At 35.4% G+C, this 20,037-nt stretch overlaps 1 protein-coding gene across 3 annotated transcripts in view; it reads right to left on the bottom strand.

The window, feature by feature from the left end:
- LOC143229948 (VWFA and cache domain-containing protein 1-like) overlaps positions 1-4,685 on the bottom strand; it is a 59,058-nt gene extending 54,373 nt beyond the window's left edge. For 2 of the 3 annotated variants that reach the window (XM_076462844.1, XM_076462839.1), the window contains exon 1: positions 3,520-4,127. In XM_076462844.1, the coding sequence (XP_076318959.1) occupies positions 3,520-3,897 (378 nt within the window). In that variant the 5' untranslated portion in view covers positions 3,898-4,127. Of the gene's footprint in view, positions 1-3,519 lie in introns of all 3 variants that reach the window. The other variant, XM_076462853.1, reaches the window with a different exon arrangement.
- Between the last annotated feature and the right edge of the window lie 15,352 nt (positions 4,686-20,037).

Raw genomic sequence — 20,037 nt, 5'->3', positions numbered from 1 at the left:
GCTCTTATACAAGGAAAACAAATGGAGAAGACAAACAAGTCTTGGGAAGTTACTGGTTTAAGAAATGTATTTAAAAAGTTTAAAGACTTGAGAGTAGAGTTTTGTGATCTGTAGAACTAAGATGACCTGTTTAAAATTTTGCTAAACTGCTGTTTAAGTGTGAAATGATAAGGGTGGAATAAGAAACAGAATATTAATGACAGAAAATCAGATTAAAACTTGTTAACAATCAAACTACTTCTATGTTATAATTATAGAATGGTTCACCAGTGTGGTGGTTTGTTTTGTCAGATTTAGTGTGTTTATGCATTTAATTTTCTACAGACACTTGTCAAAATATGCCAATGGATCACACAAGTTAAAAGATAAACTTTCTTTTTGAGTACATTCAGTTAGAAAATCAGTATCAAGATAGCCAAGTTGATAAACATTATAATAATTGCTTTTATCTTATATGTGAAAAAAATATATAAATCCATTTGTAAACTAGAATATCGTTGTTAATCTGTGATTGTTACTAGTGGTCAGTGAAGATTTTAAAGTGAAAGGCTGGTGGGACTAGTACTCTACTGGCTCTGGTACGTGCTACGTTAGAACATCATTCTATATTCACATGTATATTTGAAGAGTTTTAAACATTACAATAAACATTGAAAGAATTCAAAAGCACAACTTAACCTCACCCTACTTTAAACAACTTTACTTTGTCTAGATTCTCAGTTAATGTTTCCATGGGTTTTCTCATTATCCAGAAAACTGGCAATAGGCCAGACTTTCAACCCACTTAACCTGTATGCACAGAATAAAATTTTTACTGATGTACCCATTAGCCATTTTATGTTTATAATAAACAGGAAGAACTCAGAGCTTGCTAACATTATTTTGTCTACATGTGATTTCATGAAGTTAAAATAACAGTATGTAGAATATTTCCTCAAACTCTGATAACATGTTGAATGTTTGTTTTACTACCTATAATACTCTAACCATGGCTTTTAGAGATGGGATGTAACATTTTGATAACATTTTGTAGCTTATCAGAATCCTAATGCAGGCAAGGTTCTAGTACAAGTTGGCCTCCAACACTGAAGATTATTACTATATCACTGGTTGTTTAAACAGCTTAAGGGAACAAAGAAATGTAAGAACACTCAAGATTATGATAAAAATTAAAACCACTTCCTACACAATAGGAAGTGCAGAAAGATTTATGATAAAACAAAAGGAGTTTGTTGAGAAAGTTGCTGATAACAAGAACTGGTCAGAAAGATAAAGCGGTACATGTAATGGTATATCATTTCTCAATGAAGAGAGCACTCATTCAGTATTTTTACAAACTTAAAACCGATACAAAATGTAGTGTCAATCAATAAGAAACACACTGAAAGCACACACCTGAAGAGCAGGGCCACTTTTAATGCATATGACCAAACAGGAACTTCTAATTTCAAATCTAGGTATGAAATTAACCATAGAAACTCTTATTCTGTATTAATTTTTATGTTAAGAATCAAGAAATTTAGTCAAACCCAAACTAGAATCTTAAGAGCTATAATGCTACCTTTGAACATGTATGGAATCCTAAATATTTAATTAAAGTCTGAGACATATCATAAAGTATGTGTATCGGAAAGCACATGAGAGCATTTGCATATTTTGAAGAACTGTCTTTTTATAGGATTTGAATTACCCAAATTACTTCATCTACATTAACAATTACTACAGTGTAAAATATTAATAATATTAGGTTGGTTAACCTACAATGTGCAGTAACAATACTTATGTAAATGGAATCTACTGGAACTGATAAAACACCAGATAATTCTCACTCTATTAAAATCATTAGTTATGCCTCACTTGAAATACTGTATGTAATTTTGGCTTCAATACCTAACAATGGATAATGATTTCCTGGAAAGGGATTACAAAATGGCTACTAAGGCGATTCTGGAAATAAAAATACCCAGATGTCAACTAATCTCTTCTGGACAAGAGAATAAAAGATGGATGATCATGTTAAAGTTTATAAGATTACCTGGAGAAGCAATAGGATAAAGGCCTCCAATTTATTTGAGCTGTGTTCTAAACATAACAAGATGAGCTACAAGTTTAAGGTTTGGATAAAGACACGCTTGGCTTCAGTTACAACAGTTTTATTTTTCTAACAATAAACAACCTTTACAATAACATTTACTATTTGGTAAAAACAATGTGAAAGAAATGTATTAAACTTGCTGTAACCTTACAAATAATCATATTAAAAACCAATGTATCAGACACAAATCTAAATGTTACTCATTATATCCATATACACATCTAGAAAGTTTATAAATATAGCAATAGAAATTATTTCACCAAAAAACAAATGAAACTCCATTCTTCCAACATTTACTACATCTGATATTCAACTTAACTAATACACAGACTGCCCATTCACAGATAGTTCAATGTCTATTTAATTGAAAGCAACAAATTGAAGGCATCTCCGTTTCCTATGTCCCAGAGAAAAGAAATGAATATCTTATCTGAAATAGTTACAGAAGATTATTACAATCCAAGATTTAACCAAATTTAGTGATTTAACCCAGAATTAAGTTACATTTTTGCAAATTAAAGTTAAACCTAGTTGATGGTATTTAGTCATGTTCATTGAAAAGCTGTCCACACTTTCTGATGGTAGATAATTATTCACTGTGCCAGTAAAAAATCTTCTACCTAACTTTATATCTCAAACCTTTTCATTCCACCAAATATTTTTATTAGTTCTATGTTTCAGATGAAACGAGTAGGAATCTTTAAAACTCTACTTGAAACTCTCATTTTTAAAGCAACTATAACTTAATCTATCCATCTGTGCACTCTTTCTTTAAAAAAACTGGTTTAATACAAGGACCAAAACTACTCGAAGTATTTCAAGTGAACTCTTTCCAAAATCTTACACAAGAAATAAAACTATTTTACTATCAAAAATCAAAATTTTGTCTTCAAGGAAAAACAAGAAACCATTAAGGCTACCTTCTTTCCTACTACAAACATGCTACAAATTACACATGAAATGGAAAATCCTTTTCCTGTATCAACCTAGAAGCAAACTCTAGAAATCTCTTACCTTTTTTTCACACAACAAGGATTTAACTATTCCTTAATAAATCAGAGAGGCCTAAAAGCCAAGTAAAAAAAAAAATCAAGTTATACATTATTCACTTCAAGTTTAAGTAATTAAGAAAAGTATCAAAATTATATTGTGACTGATTAAAGTTACGTTTAAACAATTATCACACAACGTGACATTTTCTGTACCTTAAAATAACTGTGAATTCAAGATTATTTTTGTGCGGTTTCTCTTTGTCTTACATATTTAAAAAATTAAAAAATGAAATAATATCTAAAACTAACTATCCAATCCTTAAAACAGACTCAAATTAGGTGTGTAAAGTTATACCAGTATTACGATTAATTCATTAAGGCCATAATAAAAACTAGTAAGACCAAATTGAAGACGATTCCAAAGGTGTTTACCTGCATCGTAGTAACTCCTAACTCTTCGTTACTAACTTTTCGCAAATGTGAGCCAATTACTTTTGCTTCACTTTTTAAGTAAATTCCTCCAAATGCTCCAACTTCTGATTGTCTTGATAGTTCATTATCAATATCATACACACTTTGTTTGTCTAAAGTACCATATTTTTCTTTTCCAACAATGTACGGATTACCATGTAGTTGAGTTCTGTACTTGCCAAATATTTTCAAAGGTAATGTTATATTGTCTTCGCTCAGTTTACTTTTGCTTAGAATTGGATAACTTATTATAAACAACCAGAGAATTGAAATCAAATTTAAACTCAAAAATCTATCCACTTTGCTAGAAAACATATTGACTTTCTTCAGACAGCTCATCAACAATGTGAAACCTCGAATCAAGATGTCATTACCATCACTACCAGTGACATGAAATTTATATAACGCCCAGAGTATTTAACTTCGGCTAATGATAATATAATACTTATATAACTTAGAAGTCTTACTGTCAGTTGTAATTATCTCCAAAAATAATTTAAAAATTCAGTGCATCCTCGTAATGAATCCCATCAACTGATAAAAATACGCAGTCAACAAAAGACGACAGTCACTACAATGAGCTTTGGATGTAAAACAATGTTAACAGTAAGTCATTAAAACGAAGGACATGGAAGTAACATTAGAGACACGAGACTGGAGTAACCGAGTTAGCCTTGTCATTTAGCGTTTATAATACGATTCTCAAATCATTAACACTCCTACGAAAAGTGGGGCCTAATAGGCCCCAGAGTAACTTGAAAGGTTATTAATATTAGGCTAATAATTTTGTATTTAAATGAAATTGTCATTTAAATCCATTAATGAATGGATTAACGAGATTCCCACTGTCCCTATCTACTATCTAGCGAAACCACAGCCAGGGGAACGGGCTTGGAGAAATCAGGACAAGAAACGTCTTTTCGTAGGAGTGTTAAAACACGAGTAAAACAAAACAGTCTAGAAAATGCATCATAATAAATGAGAACGCACATCAATTAACATCAATAAAAGTTATTTTCGACGTAAATAAACATAAAATAAATTGCCTTAGCTTTGCTTAGACTCATAACTCTACCAACACCTTACAACTTCTTCGCGTAGAATAACCCACAACACAAGCAACTCACTCGTTGCCGTTTTTCATCGGCGTTTGGTACTCTCTTTCGATAACGTAAAATCTCGTACATAATTCGAGACTTTAATCCGTCTCACATGAAAGAAATCGTAAAGGGTAGTGTGTTTATAGTACTGATCTGTACAGAGTTCAGTGGCTCATAGAATATATATGAATTTTTTTTTTTTCTTTTCACATGGTGATTCATAACAGCGCACACGTCCCCGTGGCTTTTGTTTGTTTTGTTTGTTTGGAAATTTCGCACAAAGCTACTCGAGGGCTATCTGTGCTAGCCGTCCCTAATTTAGCAGTGTAAGACTAGAGGGAAGGCAACTAGTCATCACCACCCACCGCCAACTCTGGGGCTACTCTTTACCAACGAATAGTGGGATTGACCGTCACATTATACACCCCCACGGCTGGGAGGGCGAGCATGTTTAGCGCGACGGGGGCGAGAACCCGCGACCCTCGGATTACGAGTCGCACGCCTTACGCGCTAGGCCATGCCGGGCCATGTCCCCGTGGCACAACTCTATGTTTGCGGACTTACAACACGAGAAAACGTATCTCAATACCCATGGCGGGCAGAGCACAGATAGCCCATTGTATCGCTTTGCGCTTAACTACAAACAGGCCATAAGAGTGTCCAAAACTTACGAAAGAAATGAACGAGAAAGAATAAATATTGGTCTACTACATCACTAAGTTTTGCATTAAAAATAAATATAAAAAACTCATGTACAATTTTGAATCGTAAATATCTCAGATTATAAAATTATTATTAAAGTACGAGCGTTAAGTTTGGACAACATTGTGCTTACGTCCTTTCCTCAGAGACAGTAAGCAATGTCTTCACACTTATACATTAAAGGCAATAAATGTTCTTCAGGGAGAAAAATTATAAGTTAAAATTTATAGACTTGGCTTCACAAAAGTAACATCACTTGCTTCTCTCTCGAGGAGGCATGGCCAGATGAGTTAAGGCGTTTGATTCGTAATCTAAGCGTCGCGGGTTTGAATCCCCGTCGCACCAAACATGCTCGCCCTTTCAGCATTGGGGACGTTATAATGTCAATCCCACTATTCGTTGGTAAAAGAGTAGCCCAAGAGTTGGCAGTGGGTGGTGATAACTAGCTGCCTTCCTTTTAGTCTAACACTGCTAAATTAGGGGCAGATAGCCCTTGAGTAGCTTTGCGAGAAATTCGAAAAAAACAAACAAACCTTCCTCTCGAAGGAAACTGGTGGGGATGCAGCACTTCACTTACCTGTTTTTAAATTTTCTTGGATTTCTTATTGTAACAGATTTATTATTATTTATTTATTTTACTAGCTATGTTTGTTTCAGTTTAATATCTATTTAAAAATGTGTGTGTATACTGCGAATGTCCCGCCTGTTCTTTAAATCTCTAGAAAATTCTCGAGCGTAAGAATCAACAACGTATATATCTACGTAAATACCAGTATCGTTGGGCCAACTGGACATTCTAGAAAACCTCCTCTTGAGCTTATAAAAGGTAACCAATACAATACGCGGGGAGACGGTATAATATTGTTGGTTTGCTACAGTCAGTATACTCTAAATCTTGGAAGTTATAATTGTGATAAACATTTATTAATCGGAAAACATTACAAACAGTTATTAACTTCAGTGAATTAACTTTGAACGTTAGTATTTCTACAAAAACTTTAGATATCTCCGTCGGAAAAAAGTCAGCTTGTAAACGGCACGAGGCTCGCCATTAAGCGAAGTGTAAAAATATCAATAGAATTCGCTCCTTGTGAACATTCGACATAATATTCAGTTTCAGACCACATAATAGACTTGGTATTGTTTGTAAGTTTGTAAAACTCTTGTATACAAAACGTTATTATAAATTGTATTGTTGTTTGTACGTTAAAATATATTTGTGCTTTGAGAGAAAAGTGTGTGTGTATCAGTCTAGTTGACAAATATAAGTTTGATACATGTTAATATTCAAGTAACTTCCTAATTAAAATTGTAAGTTTTAAAATAATATTTTGAAATCGTAATACGTAACGTACGTAGCATGATAAATCGTTGACTCGTCTGAAATAGGTTATAATACGTAAGAGCTGACTAATGAGTTCACGAGAAATAATGAAAGACTGAATCAAAATCTACAATTCATTCATTCACCTCTCGATTCCATCAAGGAACATAGGGTCGCAATCGCTTGCGGATTCTCCAACAGGTATTTAAGTGAGTAGGTTGTTAGCCCACTGCACCGAGCCGTTCCTAATTTAGTAGTGTAAGACTAGAGGGAAGGCAGCTAGTCATCACCACCCACCTCAACTCTTGGGATACTCTTTTACCACCGAATAGTGGGACTGACCGTCACATTATAACGCCCCCACGGCTGGGAGGGCGAACATGTTTGGCGCGACGCCGGCACGAACTCGCGACCCTCGGATTATGAGTCGCACGCCTTACGCGCTTGGCCATGCCGGGCCAACTCTACAACTAAAATAAATAAAATGTACTTTTCCTGCCACTATCGACAGTCTCATTTACTGGAGAGTTAGGTTTGAAATTGCTCTGTGATGTTGTAGATCGACCAACTCGGATGAGATTATACTAGACTAACTCTGTTGAAATCCTGTTTAAGATTGAATTAATCTCGTGTCACTTACTTATCTCATTGACATCAAACTTACCTAGATTGATAATTCCTAAAAACAACAAAAGGGAGGTCATAATCTCAAAACTGATATCGGAAAAGAACAGCTATCTAACTTTACACAGTGCAGCTGATCTTGCAGCTATGTTTATCACAGGGAAACAAAATACGTTACTGTTGGTGAGTGATACAGAACACTGGCAAGCTAGAGAGAAAGTAATTCAATGGATTTCTTGATCAACATGTTGTGTGGAAACTATACATACATTCATAAATAAATATTCCTATATAGCTACATAGAAGAAGATAATGCATGGTATGCACCACATCTCTTTTCAATTCAGGCTTGTCCTCAAGTCAACATTAATCATACCTTTAAACCAATAAAATTGACGAGTACACGTTGATAAAAAAGTGGCGTAATTTTCTTTCACTTTTGTAAAACATTTACACCACAAACATTTAACAAAGAAGTTTAAGTTACTTAAACTATCCTTCAATACAAGTCGATGACAAATGAAGCATTTTAAGAACAGAACAAAAACACTTGTTATAATGTACTGTTAAAATCTTTAACAAGGATTACTCATATAATTTTCCGATTATAATATTTTCAAGAGAGATGAATAAAAATTATAAATATTAAACTGTTTGAAATAAACGTACAAATCAAATTCTACACCGTTAAAATATGATGTTCTATTAGTAGAAGACACTCTTTAAGCTAAGAAAAAGCTACCTTAACACTCAATATATACACTGTTGGCCAAAATCTTAAGTCCAATAAACATAAAGAAAAAATGTGCATTTTGCGTTGTTAGACTTAACCACTTATTTGAGTAGAGCTTCGAAAGATGAAAATAAGAAAAGGGAAAATAAAAATAAAAAACTCTTTTAGCATTTAATAGAGAAAATGTGAACACTATGAAATTAGCCTAAATACTAGCTGGTCAAAAGTTTAAGACCACACTTAAACGAAGCATTAATCGGTAAACACGTAACGAAATTTAGTCATTTGTGTTCAAGCATTAGCGTTGTCAACATCTCCCACTGATATCTCTTGTGTTATATTGGGTAAAAACATGGCAAAGGCTAAAAAGTTGATAGAGTTCGAACGTGGCAGAATTGTCAAGCTGCAAAAGCAATGTCTCTCTGATCGTGCCGTCGCTGGTGAAATTGGGCGTAGTAAAACTGCTCTTGCAAATTTCTTAAAAGACCCTGAGGGATACGGAACGAGAATTTCAAGTGGTCGGCCCAAAAAAAATTTGTCGGCGTTGAGCAGGAGGATTCGACGGGTTGTCCGGCAAGACACCAGCCGATCGTCGAACCAGATTAAGGCCCTTACGAACGCGGAATGCAGCTCAAGAACAATAAGACGGCATTTACGAGATAAAGGGTTTAAAAACCGTAAACGTCTTCAAAGGCCACGCCTCCTTCCACACCACGAAACAGCTCGGTTAAACTTTGCTGAAAAGCACCAAACACGGGATATAGAAAAGTGGACGAAGGTTTTGTTCTCTGATGAGAAACAAAAATAACGTGGATGGTCCAGATGGCTTCCAACGTTACTGGCACGATAAGGATATCCCACCGGAGACATTTTTTACACGACACAGTGGAGGAGGTTCCTTCATGGTCTGGGGTGCTTTCTCCTTCCATGGAACAATGGAGCTTCAGATTATACAGGGTGTCAAAAATCAGCTGGCTACATTGGCATGTTGGAGAGAGCATCCTTATTGACTGAAGGCTCTCGCTTGTGTGGAAATGACTGGATCTTTCAGCAGGACAACGCTGCAATCCACAATGCCCGCGGAACAAAGGACTTTTCACGGCGAATAACGTGATTCTTTTGGATTATTCAGCGTGTTCGCCCGAACTGAACCCATAGAAAATGTTTGGGGGTGGATGGCAAGGGAAGTCTATAGAAATGGACGTCAATTCCAAACAGTGCATGATCTTCGTGAAGCCATCTTCACCACTTTGAATAACATTCCAGCCAGTCTTCTGCAAATGCTAATATCGACCATGCCAAAGCGAATGTTTGAAGTTATTCGCAATGACGGCCCTGCAACTCACTACTGAGACCTCTTGTTGGACATTTCCTACCCTGTTTAGGACTTCTTTTTAATATGGTCTTAAACTTTTGACCAGCTAGTATTTAGGCTAATTTCATAGTGTTCACATTTTCTCTATTAAATGCTAAAATAGGTTTTTATTTTTATTTTCCCTTTTCTTATTTTCATCTTTCGAAGCTATACTCAAATAAGTGGATGAGTCTAACAACCAAAAATGCATGTTTTTTCTTTATGGTCATTGGCTTTAAGATTTTGGCTTGTAGTGTATATACTAACCCCGAAGAAGCCGTACAGGTGAAACGTTGGTTTAAATAAAAATATATTATTTTGCGTTCATCTCTTATTTTTCTATTACATATTATTTACTCTTTAGATATTTATATTTTTCTTAATTTTCATCAAAATGCGTAAATCTTTCCACTATGCACTTCAAATTTTGAAAAACAACAAAAGACATCCTTTAAGAATGACACTAGATATAAATTGCCATGCGTTAAGAGAAAATCAGCAAATACAAATTAATAAACGTTTTTCAGATACAATACACGCCTGTTTTAAACCATTATTTCAGATACAAAATTAAATCTTTTAACTACAGAAATGTCACACTAATCAAACAGATCCTAAAAATTAGCACAAACTGAAAATCTCTCATAAGTACAATATACACATTTATGTAAGTGAAGGACACACTCTAACACACCAAAAAAATAATAATAAGGGAAGCCACCAAAGCATAAATAAATAAACCTGAATAACTAACCGACAACAAATAATAATATTTAGATAATTTTGAATAACATTTACTTTATTTACCTTCTGTTATAACCTGTGCTCAGGGTGACCCAAGAAAGTATCTCTACCTCACTTGATACCTGAGAGAATAACTTGTAGCACTAGTGTATATCTTCTGTTGGTAGCAGTTGTTTACCATATAATTGTTTTGGCACTTGCCAAGGTTTTTTTTAACCTAAACCGATTCTGTTAGTGCTATCAGATCTCCTTTCTTAACAAGAATGCAGGCTTCAGATGTCTCTGCAGATGGTCTTTTTCTCAGTTTTAGAGAGCCCCAGGTCCTGTCCTTATGGAACAGACAGAACTGTGGCAGCTATTTACTTTTGAGGAAAGGTATTTAAATTTCCCAACCGGAGTGTTTAGGAATAAAATTATCCCCCTTCGTCCCGCTCGCGAATTATTATTTTTAAAAAGTCAAGAAATTTCTTTTTTCGGAGTTAGTAAAAAGTTCAGATAGGTATCTGGAGAGCGTCAAGGCACAGCAAAGGCCCAGGCCTTCAGTGATGGAGGTGGTGACGTCAAAGATGTTGACGGGGTTGTAAAGAAAAGAAGCAAGTCGGCAGGATCTTGACGAACCATTCACTTAAACGGTTGATGGACCTTCACCAGGGCCACTTGGTGGCAGGGATCTATAAATCCAATGCCTTGGCTGGTATTAACCGAACGAGTCAGAGAATTAGATGGGGGGGGGGGAGAAGATATCCCCGAGAAAATTGTCCTTATGGCAAATTGTTCCTTGTAAAACCTCTAAGAACTAGAATAAGGTCTGGTGTTGTTTGGACGATTGATGATCGTCAGTGGGGCAGTGTAAAACTTTAACCTTATCTGTATCTGAAGAAAACCACAGGGTCAGTTCAATGGTCCTGGTTTTAGTGACATGATATCAAGACACACTCGTTCACTGTCAAGACCTCACTATCAGTATTGTGATGGTTGCCAGGTATTGAGTTTTTGGCCCCAACTCATGAAGACCAGTCTACTTCTCATTCAATTCTTGATAAGACTTTACTTATGGAAAGGTCTTTTGGGAAACAAATTTGGAATGTAGTGATCCAGTAGAAAGTGAGTTCACATTTTGCACTTATAACAAGTTGGTGCAGCTGCATCTAACCATAGGGCACCTTACCAGATAGAATCACTGTTATGTTGGTAGCTCTGTCAGGTTCATTTTCACTTGTGCCAGTTTCATCTGTAGAATGATGACTTGAGGTTGAGTTACTTAAGGCTGAGTTCATTTGGAGTAGTGGGAACCAGTGGTATATAACATACTTTAGTAGGGTCCAGTTTGGGCTATATTTTCACAGAAGGTTTAGAGTGGTTAAAGGACGTTGCTCAGTCCAAGGAGACTTAAGAGCTTAGCAATCCAATTTCATCCATGAGCTTTATCGATCCAAATATGGGGCTAGCTCTGAGCATCTTGGAAATGGTCGTTAGTTTAGGTATTACACGTTACAAATCAGGAAGTTCTGAGTGTATCAGTCTTAATATTGTATTCCTTACATTATGTACTAAGTTGAGGATAATAACACGCTGAGAGTATTAAAACATTACCGTTTATTTGAAAAATAATAAACCAAGAAGAGTTACAATTTTGATTTTAAATAGGAAACGTCAGGATTTAAAGTATAAGGTCAAATAAATTTCCATTGGTCAGAAGTTCCATTAGGTGCGTAAGTTGTAAAATTTAGCAACTATTTAGTTAGAAACAAGCCCTATTCTAAAATTACATATAAATCCATGACCTTGGTCAAGAGACTTTTCTGTTGGCTTCTTATGTTCTAGTGACTTTTACTTTTGTAGAATATATATCCCCAACACTTGTGAATAGCTCAGTCCACCAGATTTCAACAGGTCTTTGCTGACCCAATACATATAGCTATGATGACCACTGCTATAATTGTCACAACAATAACGACCACAGTTTACCCTCCACAACAATAACTACCACAGTTTACCCTCCACAACAATAACTACCACAGTTTACCCTCCACAACAATAACTACTACAGTTTACCCTCCACAACAATAACTACCACAGTTTACCCTCCACAACAATAACGACCACAGTTTACCCTCCACAACAATAACTACCACAGTTTACCCTCCACAACAATAACTACCACAGTTTACCCTCCACAACAATAACTACCACAGTTTACCCTTCACAACAATAACTACCACTGTTTACCCTCCACAACAACACCTACCACAGTTTACCCTCCACAACAATAACTACCACAGTTTACCCTCCACAACAATAACTACCACAGTTTACCCTCCACAACAATAACGACCACAGTTTACCCTCCACAACAATAACTACCACAGTTTACCCTCTACAACAATAACTACCACAGTTTACCCTCTAACCAAGTCCCATTACTTTTCCCACTGTATGATTGTTACATTTAAACCTAGAGTACAGAAACATGTTTTTATACGCCATGGGGCTAATCCAGATTAGTGATTGTTAACCCCTACCTTCTGACCATGAGAATATGCTAAAACGTAAATAATCTCTTTCAGCGGACATCTTGCAGATGCAAATTAGGTAATATCGAGTTGCAATTACAGTTTGTTAATGTGGTTCTTACTCGCATCCTGCATTTATAACGTATCTTACACTAAAACAATGTTAAGAAACAATTCTGTAAAGCAATATGCTTATAAAATATATATGTACATCACGGTCTCCAGCTCACACACAAATTGCTTCAGTAGCAGTTTCAAGCTCTATCAGTACCTCAAAAACTGTGATCTGTAGTGTGCTGCTATCTATGAGCCATCAAACGCAACAGATTTTTTTCAGGCATCAAAAAAAGCAGCGATAGAATTCACCTAAAGTAAAAGTTTTCAGCTATACTTTTCAAACGCCATAATTAATATTCGTGCTCTCATAACAAACGCAACTCCACCACTACATGAGGAGTTATTTTATGAATAATTAAGTATACTGAAGATAACCAATCAACTGAGAATAATGTGGTACCTTCTTTACGTTTTTTGCACTGGGGTACAACAAGCGAGTGATCCTCTCAAAACGCTAGACAACGTTCCATATCAGAAAATGATCAGTAGCTTGGGAAACAAGGGCCATTGTTGTTTCTGTTATTGATTTTCGAAGCGTATGAACACCCTTAGTTACTATATTCAATCAGCTATTCTCCAATATCTTAGGAATGTCCTACACGTCTGAATAGCCAGAAAAGCACTTTTAGCTTTTTGTCCCTGTCTTCTAGGTCCAGGTAAGATAAAAGAGTGCTTCTGTCCTCTTATGGCTCGTTATGAACAGCCATAAAAGCACTTTTAGCTTTTTGTCCCTGTCTTCTGGGTCCAGGTAAGATAAAAGAGTGCTTCTGTCCTCTTATGGCTCGTTACGAACAGCCACAAAAGCACTTTTAGCTTTTTGTCACTGTCTTCTGGGTCCAGGTAAGATAAAAGAGTGACTTTGTCTTCCTCTGACTCGTTGGCCCCTTTTACTGATTCCTGGTCAAGCCAGTACATAAGAGGCTCATTGGTAACGTACACATGCAACTGATTAAAATGTGTTATGTACTTTTGTATACTTCTTCACTGATATAACTTTTACATTAATGGATCAAATCGTCAGAACACAAGAAAAAACACAACAATAAAATTACAGAACGTTAGAACTACTAGTGACGGCAACTATTCTTAGGAACTATTAAGGTTGTAGTATGTAGGCATATGATATGTTTTCTACCTAATTTTTTAATATCAGTTTTCAAAAATTTTAACCTAGTCTGATTCTACACAGTTTTTGCATACATATATGGTCCAAAAAACTGTCGAGTTGTTTACATTACAATTATTTTCATTCTTTTGTTTTTTATAGCAAAAGTGTCTTCTTTTTCAATGGGAGTACGACTGCAACTTTGCACATTGCGTTTGTGCTTTGAATATACAATAAAAATCGTATTTTACTTTAAATTACGTGTAAAATATTATTATTTTGAGCTTCAAACTCAATCGTTTAGCTTTTCTTCGCAACTTTTCTCGTCGAATCTCCGGTTATCGAATACTTGCGCAGCAATAAGTTTCATTTGAGAAAAACCACAAAGTTATTTGTATAATCATTTTTTTTTCATTCTTATTATGCTTCTTTAGTTGTGTAGTAGTTCGTTTGTTTCTTGTTGTTGTTTTTAAATTCCAGTAGATATTATAGTCCATTAGGTAACAGTCATAGGAGTACACATCTATTGGTGCAGTTAAAGTCAAATGCAGAACTCTAAATTGCGTTACGCACATTTACAAATGTGAAAACCTAATATTACTAGCTTAGTGTATAACAAGATACTGGAAGGTGGTGTGTATATATAGCGGTAAAATATATATTTTCTGCCCCAAATATTTATATATTCTTCGATATACTTTTCTTTGGAAACACCCATAAAGAACAATCGTAAAAAGTCAAGAACATAATGTCTAAGTTCATCGGTGACTAGTACAGTGACTAGGTTTAGCTTCTACCATATCGTACAGTTCTATGCAGAGCAAATGGGAAATGATCTACTTGATATCTTGCTGATATAACTGCCATATTCTTAAACAGCTTAATCTACTGAATTATAGCGTTAAACTTTCTCGTGGGTGTAAGATGAAATAGGTTTATCATAAAGAAAACACCTTTGTGTACCAGTTGGATGGGGTCTATCGATGGAGAGAGCAAAATTGACAGCGAGAACAAGACGATGGGACATTTTTTATAGTCATCAAAGATAACCAACCTACCTGGTGTATATATTTGTGCTTAACAAGAAAACAAGCAAGCAACAAACCATGAGATGTACACAACTGTTACAGTTTATGTTTGATGAGAGAATTATGATTTAGATAACAATAAGGTGTGAGTGTTAAATTTATTTATTTTTAGAAGGATAGTTTATCGTAGGTTTGTTTATGTAACTATGTATGAAGCATAGTTGTTCGTGGCTCAATTGTTGTGAATTGGTGCTTGTGGTATTATTAGAGCCTTCTAAGTTTTCTTGTTGTTTTAACCGAGTAGTATTGCATCATAACTTTCCCCTAATGTGTGGAACGTTCTAAACTTCTGTTAGGCTACAAATACGCGTCTAAAATGTAGTTCAGGTTTGTCAGTTAGATAGATATATAGATCTACACTACTTGATTGTACGTTTAACCATAAAGAGTGTACAATGGCGACTTCTATGGCAAAATTATCACAGATTATATTGTAATAACATATTAGCGAAGAGTAATTCATCTTGTCAATTGTCAGTTGTGTTCTAAAGTAACTGAACCAACTTGCATAGACGTTGTTTTAATGGAGCTTCAGACAGAGTAGACATAGTAGGTTTGAGAAATTTAATGAACTGCAACTGTATGTTTAGTGAAAAGACGCCGTTTCAGCTTCTACACTCTTTTCACTCAACAAGCAGCTGCAATGCGTTAAGGCTCTAAAACCAATGTGTGTGGACTTTGACGAAAAGAAAAGATTATTTAAAACTATGGATACGACTGTGATAACCAACAGTGTAACAAATGTTTATAACTTATATGTTTGACTTGTTTTTATAAATTATTTTGAAACATGTGAAGTGTGTCACTATATTTATGGTGTGGAATTATAACATGGCACTAATGCATAGTGTAGAGCTCCTTCATGCCATCATATATGTCTGCAAAGTTTTCTGAGAGACAATAAAACTGCTTATTCTTAGTTTGATTGTTGTAGAGGAAAGTACTGCAGCTTTTGTGGATGATCTTGTCTGAGATGCGTCTTCCAGAGCTTAGCACATGACTCCCGTTTGCCTTGTGCTTTTGTGTTACATGGGTAAAAATTGACACAAATAACTCGATGGCATGGTCTTTTTTATCACGTGACATTTCACCATTCCCCCATTTTCTCCCTCCATTCCTAGCTTAAATAGCGATACTGAATTAGGAATTACAAAACAATTGTGCAACCGAATGTGGCAAGTGAACTTGATTCATAAAGTTTGGGAACAGGACAGTACAACTTGTCATTATTTCAGATGTATCAGAGTGTTTGGGAACAGGACAGTACAACTTGTCATTATTTCAGATGTATCAGAGTGTTTGGGAACAGGACAGTACAACTTGTCATTATTTCAGATGTATCAGAGTGTTTAATGTCAAAATTTAAGAAAAAGAAGTATTATGCGTCACGAGACAAGTTTTGTTTGTAATTAAACATAAAACTACACAATGGGCTATCTGTGCTCTGCCCAACAGGTATCAAAACTCGATTTCTAATGTTGTCAGTACACATACATACCATTCTGCCACTGGGGACCTGTTTTTTAAACCAAACTGTTAACTTATATATATATATACACACACACACATACATACATACATATATATAACATTTTTGGCTTTCCTGTCTTCAAAAGTGACGTGCAGCACTCTTATCTTGTGTTGCCCTCTAGTGGCACAGCGGTATGTATACGGAATTACAATGCTATAAGCATTGGTGGTGAGCAGAGCAGAGATACCCCATTGTGCAATTTTATGTTCAATTACAAAAAAAACAAAACTGTCTTGTGACACTTGTCATTATTTCAGATGTATCAGTGTCTAATGTCAAAATTTAAGAAAAAGAAATGCCAAGTAGTACTGTCCTAATCCTAAACTTTATTAACCAATTTCACTCACCACATTCACGCTGTTGGTTTGATATTGATCTAAAAGAAGATCCAGCCTCGTGACAATTTCAAACCATGACTTGGCATATGATACAAAATCATTCTTGTTTTCATAGTTTTTTTTAAAGTTCCAGCAGTACTAGGTTTCTTTCTTCTTGACAACGGTCACTTCATAAAGAATTGTCACACATATATCAAACGAGGAAACATTGCGGATATCAGTAAATAGAATCTTAAGACAAATATAAGGAGGTAAGATTTGATACCCATTTTAAGTAAGTATTTTTCATGATTAAAGAATTGTTCCAAATCATCGTGTCTTGACTGACAGGTATTGCACAACCCTGAAAAGAACTGACAGACTTTTTTTTTCAGTGCTTCTTTCTGAAACATTGACTTGAAATGTGCCTTCTCTTTCCAGCATTATGTAAACAAACTAACACTGATCCTGTAATCATGTGCTAACGACAGCTACAGTTTTTTTTAAAAATAAAATTACGAGTCTTTATCAGTGAATTACAAGAAGAAAACGGTATGTGCACACGATATTTTCAGATAAGTCAAATCCAACAAGTATAAATTAATTTTCCAAAACAGTAGATCCCTAAATATGTCTGAGCAGAGTACAAATAAGTCAGACTTAACCTTGAGAAAAAAAAAAGACTAGACATAAAAGGTGCAGAAGGCAACAAAAATACTTTTATTGAACACAGTGCGTATTGTGTTTTCCTTATAGCAAAGCCACATCAAGCTATCTGCTGAGTACGCCGAGGGAAATCGAACCCCTGATTTTAGCGTTGTAAATCCGTAAACTTACTTCTGTAGCAGGGGACCATAATATGTAAAGTGTAGCATGCACATGAAATTACATCTCTAATGCAGAGAGATAAAAAAACAACAGTTCTCTTTAGTTCAAGTGAGCTTGGAAGCTTTTTTTATAACAAGGCTGGAGATAGCCTTGCAAAATGAAGATCAGGCCACATAACAGAGAGAGCTAATTTAACAAAGAATCATATTACAATTCTAAGCTCTATCAAAATCACACAGTCTGGCATGGTAACCATTGAGCCAAAATACACTTTATATCTTTGCTATGTAAATCGTTCGTTTATGAGACGTCAATTTTATCGTAATAATGCCAGCGAAAGCTGACAAAACATGATCCATTTGTAATAAGCGTGATACATTATAATAAGGGCTTATCAAACTTTTCAGAAAGCTACAATCTTGTGATTTTGCCTAAACAGTCACAGTAGTCACTGTGAAAAATACACAAAATAATTTATGGTATCTAGCAGGTGCAGAATATATGATACTTTGGAACCCCTGGAATACTAACACTTAGGAGGATAAATGTATGCATAAATATAGAGGTTGGGGTAAGGCTACCCCAACAACAAGAATATTTTTAAAACAATCATTCACCTGAGGGAGTAACAACGGGAGTTAACGATGGGAGAAGGGGTCAGTTGCCCCTAGGGCAGCTACTAGAACATCCCAAAGCTTATTAGAAATACATATTACTTAATGAGCTAAAATAGCTACTGCATTTTAAAAGATGAATGAGGAAATTTGTCATCTAAGTTTCTAAAAAAAATCTAAGAAAAAAATCAGGAAAAATTAACAAGTGCAATGTAAGAGGGACCCAATATTGATATTGCTGACCCCAGGGCTTGGGCTATCTTTCTACACTCCTGATAACAACAGTTCCAAGTTTCATCTAGTTTTATTAGAAAACTAGCCGAAAATTTGAATCCATCGTGGTCTAGTTATGGGGTTTCCAACAAAGTAAAAACTTGAAAACCTTCCATAAAGTATCATTCAAGAGTGAGAAGATTGTCTTATTGGTATCTGGAAATACACGCCAGTGCCAAGACAAATAAAGTAATAATTCTGTTATACATTTCGGAAAGCCAGTGCTCAAGAACCTAACTCAAATGAACACCATTAGAACCACTTTTCAAAACCCTGACACCTGGCTGAAACAAATTGAAGCAGTTATTATTAATGTACCTGGTGTTTGGGCTAATGCTAACGTATCTCGCATACTATGTGAACCTAACAAGGAGATAGGGTTAATACCCATGTTAGGAAATCAATATGACGTTCCTTAGGAGCTGTTCTTTCATATCAAAAATCCTTTTTGCATTTAAGGAAATGCTAGAATAATAAAAAGAAACAAAAACATTTTAATCATCATTGACTAATCCGGCAAACAAATGATAACATAAGAACGAAAAGGAAACATATGACACAGTATTCTACTAACCAGAGTATACCCATTAGGGAAAAAATAGGTATTAGTTTTCATCTACTTTTATAAAAATGTTAGAAGAGTAAAGAATTTTGCGTCACCATTGACCAGTTTATTAAACCACTGATAACAATATCAAATGAAGGGAATATGTAACAAAATAATCTACCAATCCAACAGAACACCATCATTAACCACCGGTGGAAAGAGGCACAAAGATAAAAGCATTCCTCTGTGAGGGAGCTACTTATGAATTTAATAGGGGAAAAAGTAATGCAAGTCATCCGTGAAACTGCTCAATCTGCAGATTATCGATTTCACCCCTCTCTTTGACCAAAGTTTGTAAACCATGTTTCAACTTATCTAGATTTGATCGATAAACAATTTGTTTGTTTGTTTTGGAATTTCGCACAAAGCTACTCGAGGGCTATCTGTGCTAGCCGTCCCTAATTTAGCAGTGTAAGACTGGAGGAAAGGCAGCTAGTCATCACCACCCACCGCCAACTCTTTTACCAACGAAAATTGGGATTGACCGTCATATTATAACGCCCCCACGGCTGGGAGGGCGAAGATGTTTGGCGCGACTCGGGCGCGAACCCGCGACCCTCAGATTACAAAGCACACGCCTTAACGCGCTAGGCCATGCCAGGCCTTCGATAAACAGACACGTAACTTACCCAATTATTGAATAACAGAATAGATGTAATATCTATTATCGTTTAATACTGAACAGAAATACTCATTGATTTGTTATCCCTCATTACTTGCATTTATAAGCTGCTATTGTTTCTAAATATTCCATAGTTTCTCGATCCTTAACATTCACAAGTATTCTTGGTATTTATTGTATCATAACCATTACGATTAGTAGCTCCCTCTAGCAAAGAAACATCTAACTAAACCCTCACAAGTTTAACTTAAAGCATTATAATTAAAGATAACATTAACTAGGT

This window comes from Tachypleus tridentatus, chromosome 1 (genome assembly GCF_004210375.1).
Source record: "Tachypleus tridentatus isolate NWPU-2018 chromosome 1, ASM421037v1, whole genome shotgun sequence".
Taxonomy (NCBI): Eukaryota; Metazoa; Arthropoda; class Merostomata; order Xiphosura; family Limulidae; genus Tachypleus; species Tachypleus tridentatus.
This window is presented reverse-complemented; position numbering and strand designations above follow the sequence as displayed.